The 17,934-nt window shown below is 40.5% G+C and overlaps 2 protein-coding genes across 2 annotated transcripts; one reads left to right on the forward strand and one right to left on the reverse strand.

Annotated features, from left to right (window-relative positions):
* Window positions 1–610: 610 nt before the first annotated feature.
* Window positions 611–11,221, forward strand: LOC110047514 (uncharacterized). The gene is made up of 4 exons (XM_020753266.2): window positions 611–821; window positions 1,201–1,272; window positions 3,933–7,349; window positions 8,731–11,221. Exon 3 carries the CDS (start codon window positions 3,955–3,957, stop codon window positions 6,844–6,846), a length of 2,892 nt encoding a protein of 963 aa, XP_020608925.1. The 5' UTR covers window positions 611–821; window positions 1,201–1,272; window positions 3,933–3,954; the 3' UTR covers window positions 6,847–7,349; window positions 8,731–11,221.
* Window positions 11,222–14,402: 3,181 nt separating this feature from the next.
* Window positions 14,403–15,987, reverse strand: LOC110047457 (carbohydrate sulfotransferase 5-like). The gene has a single exon (XM_020753209.2). The coding sequence runs from the start codon at window positions 15,726–15,728 to the stop codon at window positions 14,472–14,474; it is 1,257 nt and encodes a 418-aa protein (XP_020608868.2). The 5' UTR covers window positions 15,729–15,987; the 3' UTR covers window positions 14,403–14,471.
* Window positions 15,988–17,934: the final 1,947 nt, after the last annotated feature.

A 17,934-nucleotide genomic window follows, 5' to 3' on the forward strand; every position in this document is an offset into this window, starting at 1 on the left:
GGTTTTGACGTCCGTAGCTCAATTTGATTATTTTATAAGTTCTTTTCACTTTTTTATTAGTTTGTTTATGTTTATGTTATCCATTTATAAATATATTTACAGAAATTTCAATCTGTAAGGCAGGGAAGCCCAGGGAAGCCAATTATAATAAGGCTTATTTAGCTTACCCACAAACGAAGGAAACTAGAGTTTTGAAGCGGGAGCGAACCACCGTTAGGGAAAGGGGCAAGACAACGCCTTGCAGAGTTAGCTTTTACATCGATTTGTCTTTGCAATTTTTGGATTAAGAAAAGTGAGGTTTATCCATAAAGTTACACTAAACGCGAGTACAGGATGTTGTGGTGTGCGTGTGGTTTATCATGTGTCGATTCTTGTTTCGGGTCACTGGCGATCAACACTGCACCAAAGAAATCAATATCCTAGCACCAATTACGTATTAGCAGACTGACTTTGACCCGGGGATTTTGACCGGCATATCAGTAATAATTGTACGACTTTAGAACGAATAAAATCTTTGAATTATACTGATTGCACCTCTAACTATAATCATCAGTTAACAAAACGCCTTGTGTAGCGCAATCCCAGCGCAATTGATGACATTTATATGGACAACAATTTTGGGAATTAAAGTTATTTAAACTTCCCGTTTGAAGCTTATGGGGTGTATACACAAATGCATTCTTTATGTGCATGACTTACTGGGTGAGACTGACACAAACAAGCTCTGCTTGTTTGACTCCCTTGTGTTTTCACCGAGTGAGTAGTCTTTCAGCGACACCCTGTTTCGTTTCAAGAACTCCTTTTCTCACAGCAGGCCCGTGGTAGGTAACTTAGTTTAACGTTGAAAGTACAACTGAAGTCATTCATTGATAAGTTGAATAATAATCTGAACACTGGTACATGCAAACATTGTGACGTATCAGAGTTCACAAACACAAAACAGCGAACATATGCCAGTGAATTTTCCTATCGACGACAGGCTTCACATGTTTAGAGCTAGTCTTTGATAATATGAGATTATAGAAACCGTACTTGTTTTCCGTGTTTTTGATCTACTGAAATCACCAACCACTGAGCATCATTTCCTTGACTAAAACTCTTAATGGTTGACAACGCGAACTTCCACTTAAGAGACACGGAATGAGATGGTTTCTCGTTGATGAACCTTTTCCGCTCATTTTTGCTTTTGTAATCTTGCAGGAGCAGGTAGTGTTTGCGTTCGATTAGCTAGGGACCTTACTCCCCGGCGCAACAGCAAACCGTCAGTTCACTGTGAGTATCGAGTGAGTGTAATTCAATAAGGTTTATTGAAATAACGGCAACACTGAACAGGCAGTATTCTCGATAGCCTCATGTTAAATATAATAAAGTCGCTGATTTATTCGATGTGAAAAATGAACAATATTAAATGCAAATAGATAAATAACTAACTTGATGGATGAATAGATAGGTGAATAGATATATTGCATTGCGCAGCCGACCATCCGTGACCAAACTGATTGGTACTGTTGGCAAGCGAGTGCTACGTTATACATCATGCGCGGGGGCACCGAGTAAAAAACTCAACAAAATCTAGTGCTGATGGCCGCTGCGAACAGGTTAGATTAGTGCGAGAGTATTTTTGTGGGATGCTAGACTGTTCACAGCCCTGCATTCCATTTTCGCGTATTTCTATTCGATCGTTAAACGCGCGGATAGGGTCGCGAGAGAATTAGACGACCGCGCCAAAAGGAAGACTTGACAGGGTAGGGGGCGGGGACCGAGGAAAATACCGTAAAATTCCGGGGCATTTTTAAAGGCCCTTTTCGAGGGGATTATTTTGGGGGACGCTTATATTCGGAGGGGCTTATCTACGGAGGGAAATTTGCGTTTCCAAATCGACTGGGCTAGCCTTATAGTTGGCAGTATATTTACCATTTTCCTTTGTTTTACTTTGTATTTGAGGGCAATTTTTTGCAAGTACAAGCTCCCGGGGGGCTTATATTTGGAGGGGAGATTTAACGGAGGGTTTTTTGCGTTACCACTTTGGGGAGGCTTATATTTGGAGGGGCTTAAATATGGAGGACCTTATTTTAGGAATTTTACGGTATTCTTCGTTAGGCTTTGCTTCCTTCGCCTCCCCGACCCCACCCATGTGTTTTTCGAGCTCACCTCGCTCGCTTTTTCTTTCGCGTACGTTGAAAATAGACAGGCTGTGAACAGTCTAGCGGGATACATGGTGATCGGTGACACCCGATTTTTTTTTGATAAGGTAAGGAAAAGAGAGGTAACTTCATTTCGAGTCGTAAACGTATGGAGTTGTTGCCCAATCTTCCGAGCTCATGATAAAAACGCACGACTATTTACAATAACATTACTACTTACAATTACTATATTAAAAAGGAAAAAAAAAAGGCAAATTCGCTACTATAAATCCAGAATTAAAATATAAAATATTCCTAAAAGCAACTGGTCCTGATATTAAAAATTCGGGTCAGTCATGATATACAATTCATACTGGCACTGACACCCTGCAAACTCCACACCATTCAAACCAGAACGAAAGTGTGCCAAAGTGGTTGAGGATTTGGTGGTATCTGGTAACTGGTTCCACATGTGGGCAATCTTATGCAGAAAGGAGTTGTGGATGACAAGGTTGTTACAAGGTGGCTGTACGACATTTAAGCCACTACCTCGTAAATTATAGTTAGTTGTCGTAGGTGCGCGGTGGCCTCATGGTTAGTGCTCGGCTCCGGAGCGAGCGGTCCGGGTTCAAGCCCTGGCCGAGGACATTGTGTTGTGTTCTTGGGCTAGACAATTTACTCTCTCTGTGCCTCTCTCCACCCAGGTATATAAATGGGTACCGGCGAATTTAATGCTGGGGGTAACCCTGCGATGGACTAGCATCCCATCCAGGAAGGAGTAGAAATACTCCTAGTCGCTTCATGCTACAGAAACCGGGATAAGCTCTGGCCTGATGGGCCACTTGGTTCAAATGCAGACTTAACCTTACCTACCTATCCTAGGTGTAAAAGAACTGAGAAATATAATTTGGGCCGTCCAGTCTTAAACGCTTAAAAAATAAAATGAACGATTGCACGATACGTCTTTGCTCAAGCGTGTCCATAGCAGCCATAGCTAGGCATAGATCATAGACATGTCATTAACTAAAAACTTGAATGTATACTGAGAACTACCGAGTGTCATTGCCTGAGTCTTAGTGGCGTTTACTTGCAGATAGTTCGCTGTGAACCAGTTGGTGAATTTAAAAAAAATTAATCACTTCCTTTTTTGATTCTTTCCATTATAACAAAAAACAATAAATCACAGATGACATCCGAATGAGGTAAGAACAAAAACGTGACACATGGGCCGGTGCGAGTGTATCACTGTTGTTCTTTCCACATTTTGACTTCTTCTGTAATCTATTGCTGACCAAACGCGCAGCTCTCTTGCTGATAACTACACGTGAGGTCATTAATAATTACCCCCAGAGGGTTATGGCTAATGATGATGATGATGATGATGATGATGAACAATTAACAGACGACTCAACCAACCGCCAAAAGTAAAGGCGTTCTATCAAATATCATTCACCTGATTTAAGTGTTACCTCAAATAATTGCATGTTTTAGTCCGTTTACTTTTCTACTAGTCTTGCCAGTCCAACAGAAAAATGAAAATAACTTCCCGTTCACACAGGAAAAAGGCAGATGATGAAAGTGCAATTATCTCTTCGTGGATCTACAACTACTTTGACAATGTTATGACGAAATTCATGATCAATAACAGGACAGAGGCTTTAAAAACCGACGTCAATTTATTAAATATCAAGGAGAAATTCAGAAAATCAATCTGAAATATTAATTTTAATTATTTCAATATGTTGGAGCTTTTCAACTTTCATGGCAACAGAAATAAAGCACTTATTGTGTCTGCAATCAATTCTACAGGGTAAAACCATATGACGCCAAAATGGAAGACAAAATTTCGGAGATTACAGAGCAGTGCAAGCAACATCTCAAGATTGCAAAAGAAGTGGGTGACAGATCTCGAGAGGGACGTGCCTGTCATAATCTTGGAATTATTTATGGTAGATTTGGTGATTTGAAACAAGCCATGGAGTGTCACAAGCAACATCTTAGAATTAGCGGAGAGTTGGGAGATTTGGCCGGAGAACGACTTGCCTATGGAAGCCTGGGAAGAGTTTATCGCTCTCTTGGCAGCTTTAAACAAGCTATAGGGTGCCACACAAAGCAACTTGCCATAGCCAAACAAGTAGGGGATAGAGGTGAAGAAGGAGCGGCATATAGAGACCTTGGAAACGCTTATGATTGTACCGGTGACTCAAAACAAGCTATAGAGTACCAGACGCAAAGTCTTCAAATTTTCAGGGAATTGGGAGACAGAGATGGAGAAGGAGGTGCATATGCAAATCTCGGCATTGCGTTTGGACAACTCGGCGACTCTAGGAAATCCATAGAGTACCACATGAAACACCTTGCTGTTGCAAAAGAAATGGCAAATAAGGATGGTGAAGGAGCTGCCTACAACGGTCTCGGCAATGCTTATAACAGGCTCGGTGAATTCAAAAAAGCTATGCATTATCACAAGCTTAGCCTCGATATTGCTAAGCGAACGATGGACAGAGCTGGAGAAGGAGGAGCCTATTCCAACCTTGGTAGTGATTATAGCAATCTGGGCGATTTTAAGGAAGCTATCAGATGTCACAAGATGAGTCTTGACATCGCCAAAGAATTGGGAGACAGAGCTGGAGAGGGAAGCGCCTACTGCAACCTCGGCGGTGCTTACCAGGAACAAAGTGATATCACCCAAGCGATTGAGTGCCACACGAAGAGTCTAGATATTGCCAAAGAAGTGGGAAACAAGGCTGGAGAAGGGCGTGCTTATGGCAATCTAGGAAATTGTTATCATAGCCTCGCGGATTTTAAATTAGCAATCGAGTACCACCAGCGAGATCTTAATATTGCCATAGAACTGGGCTACAAGGCTGGGGTAGCACGGGCCAAATGCAATCTTGGAAATGCTTTCCATAGTCTTGGCAACTTTAAACAAGCCATTGAGTGCCACAAAGAAGGACTTGCTATTGACAAAGATTTGGGAGACAGGGCTGGAGAAGGACGTTCGTACAGCAATATTGGAATTGCTTATAGCGGCCTCGGTGATTTTAAAGAAGCCCTTGAGTACCTGGAAAAGTATCTTTTTATTGCCTCAGAAGTGGGGGACAAGGCTGGAGAAGGAAGTGCTTACGGCAATCTTGGATGTATTTATCGTAACCTCGGTAACTTTAAGCAAGCTATAGAGTGCCACAAACAATGCCTTAGCATTTCACAAGAAATAGGAGATAAGGCTCAAGAAGGACGTGCCTATGAAAATCTCGGCGCTGCCTATAACAGTCTTGGTAATTTTGACCTCGCCATCTGGTACCAAAAGAAGGCTCTTTGCAGAGCCTCAGAACTGGAAGATAGGGCTGGCGAGGGACGTGCCAATTGCAATCTTGGACTTGCCTATCAAAATAAGGGTGAGTTTGACAAAGCCGCTGAGCACCAACGCGAAAACCTAAGGATTTCCAACGATATTGAGGACAGGGCTGGTCAAGGAATCGCCTATGGCAATCTTGGCAATATTTATCACAGCCTCGGTGATTTCAGAAAAGCTATAGAGTACCACAGTCTTCATCTTGGCATTGCTAGAGAAGTGGAAGACAGAGCTGGTGAAGGAACTTGCTACGGCAATGTTGGGAATGCTTTCTTTCGTCTCGGTGATTATAACCGAGCTGTAGAGTACCACAGGCAGCTTCTCGCCATTGCAGACGAAACGGGTAATGCGGTTGAACAAGCACGGGCCTATTATTCTCTTGGTCGTGATTTTGAAGTCTTACCTTCTTTATGCGAGGCTCTCAAATGTTATAGATCGAGTGTGAAGGTCTATAACGAAATCAGAGCTCTTCTTCAGTCTGAAGATCAATGGAAAATTAGCTTTCGTAATCGAAATGAAGATGCGTACAGTGCCCTGTGGAGAACTCTTCTGAAGAATGGCGACATGGAAGAGGCGTTGTACGCAGCCGAGCAAGGAAGAGCACAAGGTCTGATTGATCTACTGAAGTTACAGTATGGCTTTACGATGCTACCTTCGGTCTCATCTCAACTTGTGGAAGCTAGTATTTCTGATATATTAAGAGATATATCCACACAGACAGTTTTTCTAGCACTCCAAGGTGACACAATCAATTTCTGGGTACTGAACAAAGGACACGAGGTTACTTTTCGTCAAAAGGAAGTAGAGGATGGATGTGCAATGGATGACGCTGCTACTTATGTACAGGATTTGAAGAATGCTTTCCAGGAAAACGAACTTGGCCGTGGTGCTGCTAAATGCGAGGATCGTTCGTTGGATGGGTTGAGAGGTGATGATGATCAGCAATTTGAAAAACAGGCATTAGATTCATCACACTGTGACGGCAATTCGTTGCGTCAGTTACACGATTTTGTTGTCGGTCCTATTAAAGACTTACTCCAAGGTGAAGAAGTCATTATTGTTCCGGATGGTCCATTAGGCTTGGTTCCTTATGCCGCCTTTGTTGATCCGGCTGACTCCAGATACCTCAGTGAATCTCTCAGGATCCGCATTCTTCCCTCCCTAACAACTATTAAGTTGATTGCAGAGTCTCCTGAAAGCTTTCACGAAACGAGTGGGGTCCTGCTGGTGGGCGATCCAAATTTAAAAGAAATAACCAAGGGAGGCAAGCCCATTTTGGCACAGTTGCCGTACGCCAGAGATGAAGTCACGATGATTGGTGAAATCTTAAATACCACACCTCTCACAGGAGCAGAAGCAACTAAATAAGAAGTGCTAAAACGAATGACCTCAGTGTCTCTAGTACACATTGCCACACACGGAAATGCAGAAAGCGGCGATCTAGCATTGGCGCCAAATCCCGGATGGACATCCAAGATCCCCAAAAGAGCCGACTACATGTTAACGATGGATGAAGTGCAAGCTGTTCAGCTGACAGCCAAGCTTGTCGTGCTTAGCTGCTGCCACAGTGGTAAAGGGAAGATAACTGCTGAGGGTGTGGTCGGTATAGCACGTGCTTTTATAGGAGCTGGTGCTCGTTCTGTTCTGGTGTCACTCTGGGCAATTGACGACGAAGCCACCATGGAGTTCATGCGATTTTTTTATCGACAGCTGCGAGATGGAGAAAGCGCTTGTTTGGCTCTTGACCAGGCTATAAAATGTCTCAGAAACTCAGAGAGGTTCAGCGCAGTGAAGTACTGGGCACCATTTGTACTGATTGGCGATGACGTCGCGTTCCAGTTTGGAGAACTGAAGGAATAATCTAGAGAATCGTAAGTAGACTTTTAATCTTCAAAAACGTCTGATACTGTTTATTGCAATTCTTTATTTCATTTCCATTTGTGCTGAAAGCAAAACTCGTTACGTATGGCCCTTCTTTCTGGCAATTTCTAAGGCGATGTCTCATTCTTAGTAAATTAACGTTTTGACAAAATAGAAACAATAAAACACGATAAAATCTGTTAGAGGAATTGCTTACGACCAGTCTTTAAGGAAAACCTTTCAATAACGCTCTTGAATCAAAATAATTAGCATTGAATAGCTTATTTTAAATATTATTCGTTCCTATATACAGTGGAACTCCACCTTACGGCTACCTCGTTATCACGGCCACTTTATTCTGGCCCCAAAAACAAGCTCAGTCAGTCATTTTCTTATTTAAATAACCCCTTTAATACGACCACCCCGTTAACACGGTCAGATTTTTGTGGCCCGTGGGTGACCGGATTAACGGGGTTCAACTGTGTATAGAAATAGAGGGCAACATTTATTCTTAGGACTTGCTTTCCAAAAATCGTTGCAACTAATAATTAAAATTTTTTGAGTTTGCCATTGCTCGTATTTGTGATACCTCGTTCGGAAAGTTCTTTTTCGAATGCGTTTCAGTAGAATTCTGTAACGTATGTATGACAGTGACAGGCATTACTTTCCAGTCAAAGGCTTCCACATACAACAGCCCTTTTCACGGTTACCTTTGCTCATTTGCATTACAATAAGATCTAGCATGTATGTGGGACAATTTCGGGCTATTTTGTAGTTTTAGCCCTAAATTGCCTCGCATCCACGTTGGATTACATTGTAATGCAAATGAGAAAAATTAACCGTGAAAAGGGCTATTTAACAACATTTTAAGAACGCCTGCAGTGGCGGATCCAGACCTTGAGCTAAGAGGGCGGGGGCGGTTGTTTTCTTTTTTGCTTGCCCTGCTGGCTTTTCTTCCTTCTGCGATTTGTTTTACCCAAAATAAGGGGGCCCCTCCCAGGGCCCCTCTCCTAGATTCGTCACTGGCCTGTTATGTCCTCAAGGAAAACGATATACGGCAAAAGAGAACTTTCAGGAACAGATTTTGAGTTTTAGCCTGAAAATGGTCAAATTAGGTATCTCTGATCTAACGTTACGACGGTAATTCTATATTAACAAATACAAGCACAAATTATAATATAACCACAAGTATACATACAAAATTAAAACTGCAAATACAAATTTACAAATAAATGCTTTAATTAGTTTACTTGTTTTGGCCTGAGATAGCATCATCCACCAGAAATGCAAAGTGTTGCGGTCCACCTTAACTTTCGAACTTATATTAAACACAGTTTTGCTTACCTTTATCTTCCAATGTCATCATGTTTTTGTTTTGGTTCATGACTTCAGGTACACTACAGTAAAAGCCGGCTCCCTTCCACGTTTCAGCTAGCCATGAAACAATGAAAAAGAACTGTGAAGGACTGGCGCGTTTGAAAAGCTGGAGTCTTTTACCGTAATCTTGGTAACCTCCTTAGTACTTAGGAAGTTAAGATTTAAATTTTGAAGAGTCTCAACTCAGCCTTCAGCAAGATACGAGCTAAAAAAGGAGAATTTTGTTAACAAACACTGGCTGACTTGAACAGCGGAATGCTGTCACTGAGTGCGTGTGAGACGTGTAACATTTCAGTGGTTCGTTAATACAAATCATTAACTAAGGTAATACTTGCTCAGCATATAGATATTTTTTTGGTTTTAGTAGATATTTTGTTTTCGTTATTTCATTTATGTGTGGTAACATTTCTATCGAGGGTATATTTTTTTTGTCGCGACCCTTTTTAGAATTTCGAGTTTTTAATTTGCGAAGATTAATATGGGCGAAAACAAGAGTAAGATAGTAACAGAAACAAACGCTTCAAGCATTTAAGTGAGCTGGATGGAACTTGCTAATGAAGTTCTCTACTCCAGACAAGATTTTGAGTGCAATTTGGAGTGAATAAGGCTAGTAAACTCAAAGGGTAACAATAACCACGCCTGCTAATAATATGCAGGTCATGAATACAGATCTCACTGCGTTCGGTCTGTACACACGACCGAGGTCAAGATTCTCCCATTCTCTATTTTCCAATTGCCCATAATGCACTCTGTTTGCCCCCCAAATTTTACATAAATTATTGTTATGAAATGCTCTTGGGAATATGCAGACCTCCCAAGAGAATTTCACAGCAATAGTTTATGCAAAATTTGGGGGGCAAACAGAGTAAATTATGAGCAATTGGAAAATAGAGAATACAGACCGACTAAGCTCGGTTGATAAGATGTTTATTATTGGCAAACAAGAAGAAATTAATTCGTTTAATGTACCTGGTTTGTATTAGCTGACATTTTGCTTGCGAACGGCGATGAGCTGAAGTAAAATCTGCCAAAGTTTGCTTGTCCTCTTTACTTTTTTTTTTCTCATCAGGCTTTTTGGCACTTCCATAAATAAATATTGTTAGAAGAAAAAAGTCAACATTTTTGCATTTTAGTCTGCAACTTTACACCTCAAAACATTACCGGTCTAGATGTCGGTCTAGATGGGAAAATCTAGACCACTTTCAATACCGATTTCAGCCAATCAAATTCCTGAATTCGGTAGTTCCCAGTCCTTGTGAGACATAGCCATATGATAATCCCTGATATTCTTTCAGTACGTCTGTTTGCTTGTAGGAGAGGATTTGCCTATTTTTATTATTTTGAGTTCTTTTTCGAGTAATTAAACCCATTATTAATTAAGGGTATTTACTAAATCTTGGTGTTGTGTAAACAACTGTTAAGGGATAGTTTTAGCCAGGACTTATCGTGAAAATTATCAAAGGGAAAAAATACGGAAAGTTCGGAGCTCCGTTGTCTGCTAATACTAACTAGCTGAACCGACAATCGAATACTAAAGGAGAAGAAAACATGAAAAATAGTAAAGGAAACTAGTTTGTGGTTTATTTACTTTTGCATAATTGGTAATATTTATTCAGTATATTCTTATCTATAATATGTGAGTTTTGTGTGTTGATCGTGGCTAGACCTGTTTCAATAGTTTTTCAATTGATGTGTTCCATCTGTTTTGGCTTACAAAAGATTTTACAGTACCAGAACCATGTTAGAACTGCTCATTTGAATATTCTGGAATATGTCGATTGTTTTAAGTTTAATTAACGATTAGTAATGTCTTCGCACGACTTAACGTAACTTCAATCCTATGGCTTAACTCTGAGAAACGACGATTTAGCTGAACATATTCTACAAAACACGTGTTTTTGCAATTTTTATTAAGGTTTACTTTAATCTTTAAATTACCACAAACAACTAAACTTCAACGAACTCTATTTTCGTTGGCATTTACGTTACATTCATTCAGGAAACAAACAGTAGCTAATTAACATTACATCCGGAAACGTGATTTCAGCTGGCGTGCCTCCTGAGAGGCGATATCCTTAAAGAAAAAAAATTACTTCAGGTTGTATCGCGTTCACAAAATGATGTACAATGAAGAGTTTCCTGAACCTTATTATTTTAAAATCTTGCTGACCTCTTCATTTCTAACACCTCCGAGATCCTTTGTTCTCAATCCGTGTGTTTAAATTTAAATTTAGAAATTTTTGCAGAAGCAAAGATACCGAGATATGATGATGCAATCTCTTATTTTGGGCTACTCCAACAGCTGAAATCACCTATTTTATACATATAACAAAGATATTTGATTTAGTTACTTTTAGTAAATTAGCTTTTTCTGACATAAATATGAGTGCAACTTATGCCAACTTGACTTGTCAGAAGACTAGAGGAAAACCTGAAATCTTTGAAAACCTATGTAAGCCTGACGAAGATATTCAATAAATTCTACGCTGTTGAGCCCGGCACAAAATCTGCTTCGCGACAGTCTTCGCTTGTTCTTTGCATTATATCCTTAAACCTTTGAAGCAAAAGTAAGGTCTTTTCTATCCGGCCTAGCATGGCCACCGTCTTGTTTTGTTGTTAATTTCAACTTCAGTGCAATTCAAATTTTGCACTGAATTTCAACTTTCTGCACTGTATTTTGGATTAATTGGCATGCTCTCTGTCAATCACCGAACAGATATGTTTGTATGTGTATCATTTATTAAGTTACCTCTGCAACTCTGGCCATAAGTTGTTGGGACACCTCCCTTTTGCGAGCAGAAACCCACGATTTTAACTACTTCCTTGACGTTTTAGGGAAAGATGAATAGAAGCAAGTATAATTGACCCCCCTCCCCCCGAGCAATGTTAAAAGAAAATGAAGCTATTCTGAAGAGTAGATTGGATGGTGTTAAAAAAGAAAAAGGGACAATAGAAAGTGGTTAGACGGTTGTGTTGGAAGCGAACGTGATTGCTGAAAAATCGTTATTATTGCAATAAGACGTGGATATCTATGTCATCGTCACTTTAGTTGGAGAAGATTGCTCTAGGAGGCAAACAATTCTTGAAACGTGGCTATTCTGAAGCTATTATCAAGAGTGTTTTTTTTTTTTGTTTTCAATATTTTTATAAACATTGACAGGGGTAGGGGGGTAGGCGGGCTTACGCGGTCTTGGTCTTAAGAGATGCTGCCTGTGAAGTCATCTGCTATAAACTGTCCCAACACTTGTGACCAGGATTGTGGGTATAAGTGAGAGCTTATCAGGGGGGAGGAAGGGGGGTCATGTTCCCTTGTTCATCACCACGTCATTTTCCCTATAAGGGAAATAGGGCCTTCATAATGAAAGTATACGAACATAGTATTCTTTCAAGCCAGAAAATCACTGGCTCCAAGAAAGTCAAAATCAAAGCGACAAACCAGTGAGGAGTTCCAAATCTGTTCTTTTAGAAAATCAATGTTGCTCTGTTCCCTGAAAAATTCAACAGATCTCCTGTTTCCTAAAAGTCATTTCAAGATATCCCTTGTTCTCTAAAAGGTAATGGTCTCCCTTGTTCCCCCAAACCCCGAAGGGGGTACTCCGAGAAAATGGGGTGGGGGTGTTTTGCAACCCGCTTCCCAAAACCCTTACCCTATTTATGACCAAATGTGCGATTCTCCCTACCCTATTTATGACCTGACCAAAAATTCGATACCCCATTTATGACCTGACCCTAATTCAATATCCTCTTCGGGACCTGCCTTATACTCATTTCCCTAGTTCAGACCGATGTTAAAGGCATCGTGAAGGGCTTTGTTGATCGATCTTATCGATAATGATGAAAAAGTAGCTTCTTCTAAAACAACATACCCAATTCAAGACTAGATGCAGTGCAAAAAAAAAAACTATTTATGACCAAGATGGCTAAAATCGATACCCTATTTATGACCAAAATTCTTGAAAAACCATACGGCTTTGGGGCCGCACATACTTATATAGCCAATATAAGGGAGTATATCCCCCCCGGAGTCCATACCCCTGACAGTCCGTCATGAACTTACGATTCGTAAGTTGACGAGCGTTTTCCCAATTTTTACAGAAAAAAGTCGAGTAGTTTGGACGTACAAATTTAATGGATTTTGAAATTCTCTTTATGATTATGATTTCGTTAAGGTAGTTGAAATGTAATCTGAAAAGTTTGCTAGAGCTGTAGTTTGTTGGTCTCGAATGAATCGCTGGATGCATTTGCTGTTATAGCTGGGCACACGAAAGGACAAATTTAGAGACTGAAACACCACAATTAAATTCTTGAAACGAATTTCTACATTTTTGGAGGACCCACGTATTTCCGTTTGTTTTTCCACGTATTACATATTTTTTGGTGGGCTGTCGTATAGCGGGGTGGCTAGCCACCCAATCCACCCCCTTTGATCCCCCCTGCGTATTTGTATTTACCGCCTCTTGTCATGTGTGGAACAAAATTTGTTCGTTTAGTTTGCTCCTGCTGTTGGGTGTGTGAACCAATGCTGCTAATAAAAATCATTAAACCACAGGGTATATTCCCCGACTGCAGTTTGATCATTTATATTGTTGCAAGCAACGTTACTAGCTAGGCATTAGTAGCTAGGGGCTAGATTGAAAGAATATTTTTTGTAGTGTGTAGACCAATAAGCGCCAGAGAGGAGAACCTTCTAAGGTGGAATTTTAAAAAGAGATGTTGTGAAATGTTAATTTTTTACGGTCTTTTCCGATTGACTGATCAGTTATTCCTGTATTCAGCCACTTATACAACTTTATACCCACGTAACATTTGCAATTTCAAATGAATAATTCGAACATTTCTTCATTAACGTTCCGTACACCAACAAAAAAAATGCATGTCGTAAGAAGAGTTGCAGTTGTTTATCGAGGTGAAGTACAATAATGATTAAGTGTAATGGACCTTTTCGGCAATACGCGCGGCGGCCATTTTGAATTCTAACAATTTCAAATAGCTATTATGGGATGCTCAGGGGGCAAATAAGTATGACCTGGAGTCGACCTACTCGGGGAAAACAAGCACTCAAAACAGCTGGCCCGGGTTGTTCGAAACGAGGTGGATAACGCTATCCATCGAATAAATCACTATCCAGCGGATAGCGTGGTTTGTTTTGTTAACACTAATCCACTACATAGTGGTTTAGTCGGCGAATAACGTTATCCACCTTTCGAACAACTGGGACCTGGAGTTAAGTTCATCTTATAGAGTAAAGAAAGCACTGCAGAGGTTAGTTATCATTGTAAACACCGCCTTTTGGTTAATTACAAGATAACGATGCAGCAAAATACGATATATCGGCTCTATGTCGGAGCCTAGGGCGATTAGTTAATTTTCAAAAAGGGCAAATTCTCTAGGCGCTTTGTTTCTTTTAGACGTTCCAGCTTCCGTGGTATGGAAATTAGGAGATAATTAGTCCCATTTGGAGTGCAAGTTCGCGTAAAATGAGTTTATGCATGCGCGTAGAAGTGTAGGTTCACCTGGAATCCATCTTCTCCTTTGACGAAGTGGCTACAGAATTAGACTATCTCTTATAAGTAACAGCCAATTGGTCATCCTCCCACCGGTTGGGATTCTTAATAGTTTATATTATATTTGAAATATTTGTTTATTTATTTACAGCTCAACAGCGCTAAATACATTCGACAGTTAAATTAAAGTTACCTAGTATATTTTTATTTTTTATCAGTAGTAACCAGTAGCTAGAGTCGCGTAAATTTAGTTCAATGTAAGAACCAATGTTTAGCTTCATAGTCATCACTAAAGAGTGCAATCTTCCGGTTTGTCAGCAGCTCATTGGACCCATTCGCTGGCCTGTATCCCATAAGACTTAACACGCGTCCACAGTAGCGTTCAATAATATTAATTTCTTGCAAATGTGCAGTCCATCTCCATCGATTTGCTGCGGCCCATGCATCATCCTTAGTGCACGTGACTGGGCCTCCGTCCAACCGATAATTACAGGCGTTCCTACTTGAGCGCGTGGTTTTGTTCAGCCAAGTGCGCACGCTCTCCAACACAGGTAACCCAGCAAATTCGTAAATGTCTGCCAGCACCTTGAGCGGGTTTGTTGCCAGATCCTCATATCGAAGAAGCTTGATCCGATCCCTTAGTGAATCTGGTAAACGTCTGACCAACTCCAGGTTTTCCTCTGTTTGTGCACATCGCTCTTGACTGTAGAGTCGCGTTCCTAAGTAAGCGTTCGGAGGTCCTTGTTCTCCAAAGAAGCCGATTTTTTTCGAGGACGGGATCATGGCGCGGGGATCCCTTACTAGAAAGATAACCTTGCAGTCGACATCTGGGGCACTGCAAGCAGTCAAAATGGTCTCGATGCTATTCTTAGGAATGCGCCACATGAGAATTTTCAGAACGGTTAAATCATAAGCGTCCTTACAAGCACTTCCCAATACCTCGTTAGTCATGGGCACGCAATGCTTCGGACTCCATTTTGGGTCTGTCATCTGATAAGGACACAATGGAGGCGATCCGATAGACTGGCTTATGCGTGGATGCTCGGGTTTTCGGTAATACTTCTCAATGTCATCCAAGATATCTGGGTCTTCGAACTTACAGCGAAATACGCCGGTCAGAAACTCTGTAGCGAGACTGTTGTATCCCGAATCATTAATCGTTTTCTTTTTCTGAATTCGCTTCGGCGTTTGTAATGGCTCGTACATGTAAAACACAGAAGGATGGTGGTTGAAAATATCGCCTGTCAGGGTAGATCCCGAGCGGCCATGCGACACAATGATGAGGTTTTTCCGCGCTGTTTTTTCTTTATCATCGACCCGTGCCGTTTGCTCGGCAAAATCTTGTTCTGTCGCTATAGGTTGTTGTACATGTATTTCATTTAATTCATAAGGCTGCGTTGATAAGCCAAACAAATAGACACCGACTGAAGAGAGCGCAAGAATCAACAATATCCAGAGCCGCTTTGATTTCAGTAGCTTGGTTGGTCTGATCCATCGAAATACAGACATGTCGCTGAGTTTCTCGGAAATCACCGAGGTACTGAAATACACCACTTTCAACTTTGGCAGGCTACACCATAAAAACCATTTCCAAGGAAATTCACTCGGTTCTGCTTACTGTTTGTAAACCTCTGCTTGATTCCCGTGTGTTCAAGAATAATTACACTGTAAGAGAAAACATATTTTCTTTTATCACCTTTCTATGGACCCCGTAAAAATTCAACCACATTCTGGTGTTGCTCATTTTGGCAGGAATAATTTATGAGTTTTGTTTTTTTCTGTCCTCCAAGATGAAAATATTTGAATTTAAAGGAAATGTTTTTCTTTCTTACCGGGGTTAAAACGTCCCATATTAAAGTATATTTTTGAACCTCATGTTTACAAAAAATCCTCATAATTTTGAAATTCGACCACAGCTGGCTCAGGCTTCTGAAGTTTGCTGGTATCTGCAAGTTTTATTGCAATCGTGCATGATCATGCAAATCACTGCCAATTTGCCGAACTCATCATTTTTTTTTTGTCAACTTTACAAGTAATACATGTATATCAGGCAAACACTAATAATATGCACTTAAAATACGACGCAAAGAAAAGAATTTTTGACAACCTTGGAGGAAAAATATTGAAACGCTATTTGAAGTGTTCGGTGCCTTTCTTCTTTATCAAAACTAAATTTCTATGGAAAAGTTCAGAACGAAGTCCCCTTAAATCAATGGCTATTAAATCAAAAACTCATTTTCGAACAAATATTAATCACGGAGAACGCTTATATATCCAGAGGGGGTATTCAGCCCGTCATCCGTCCGCAAAAAAGAACAAACTCGGGTCGCCGTTAAAAAAGTCAGTTGGAGATTCTAAGAACCATTTTTAAAAATATAATTCTCGCAACTTAAAGTAACAAGAAAGTGGATGGGCTAAAAGAAAGACAATCGAAGAAGAAAATAAGCAAAGGCTTCATAGGATTTTTAATTCAAAATTTGGCAAGTCATTTTCTATCATTAACCAGTGAAAGTGTTTAAATTGATTAAAACTGTTTATATCTACCTTCAAACCAAGTACAGATCCGTTTCAAGATCGTTTCTTTCGAGCCACAATGTTACAAAGGACGGTGTTGTCTCTTGATGTCTTCCAGCGTCACCATGATTTATGTGACAACTTCTTAATCTCCCATATGGCGTCAAAATTCCCACCCCACTATCATCTACACAGGTCGAAAATCCAGCTGCCCCCGTGAGGCACCTCAGCTGGTCAAATGCCAGGGGAATGTCCGGAGGGGGATGTTGATGCTTCTATGTGGAAGCTCGAGCCGGGATGGTGAAACGCTTGAGAATGGTCGCAATATATCTTAAAATCTCGCCTAATTCATTTCAACACGACAAGACTCGGCACCATTGAATTCTTATCTTCTTCTCGGTTATTAATAAAAACATGCAAATGACCCATTATCGCAGGATTCAATTTTTGCTTTTAAAAGTATTTTTTAGCATTAGCGGCTGTTGACTGGATACGAAATTTAAATTGTTAATTTGGGCCGTTTGTCATCCCCTGTTAACGCAGATCTCAACATTTACTTCCACCTTGGAAACGTCTAAAGTCAGAATAGGAAACTTCCTAGTGTTTTGCCCAATCAGGTGTTACGTATGAAACAAACAAAACTCTTGTTTTGTTTAATCATCTGATGACCTGTAGTCGATTCAAGCCAGCAAAGTGCCGTCTGCTTTCCTTTCATAGGCTCACTAAATGTTTAAAATATCACTCAAGAACATTGACAGATCAAATTATATATCACGTGACTATTGCAGGAGAGAGAGCCAATATCTGAGATCATTTGAGGGTGTTTTAGCAGGTTATACTGTTGCTATGGTAACCTATTGTGTCACGGGAATGATGACAACGTGTTCACCAATGATTGGGCAGTTTTTTGATTCCATGATTGTAGCATCATGTAATAAAGAGTGGTTATAATGACCCATTAAAATTTAAGTTTCGGAAGTACTGGAAACTGTTTTAAGCCACCTTAAGTTATTTTTCGATATGCTCGACTGTGGTATCCAGTCCTCCTGCAGATGATATCACGCGCGTTGCCTAGATGTTTTCGTGGAAAATTAACTTGTAAATCTCTTAGCCTTTTCTGTGAGTAAAATTCGCCTCACGGGATTGGCTACTTGGGGAAGTAGCCTGTGTAGGGGACTAGCTCTCTTCCCTTCATCTTCGC

Source organism: Orbicella faveolata, unplaced genomic scaffold (assembly GCF_042242905.1).
Source record: "Orbicella faveolata isolate gen_17 unplaced genomic scaffold, um_ofav_v1 contig_46, whole genome shotgun sequence".
Taxonomy (NCBI): domain Eukaryota; kingdom Metazoa; phylum Cnidaria; class Anthozoa; order Scleractinia; family Merulinidae; genus Orbicella; species Orbicella faveolata.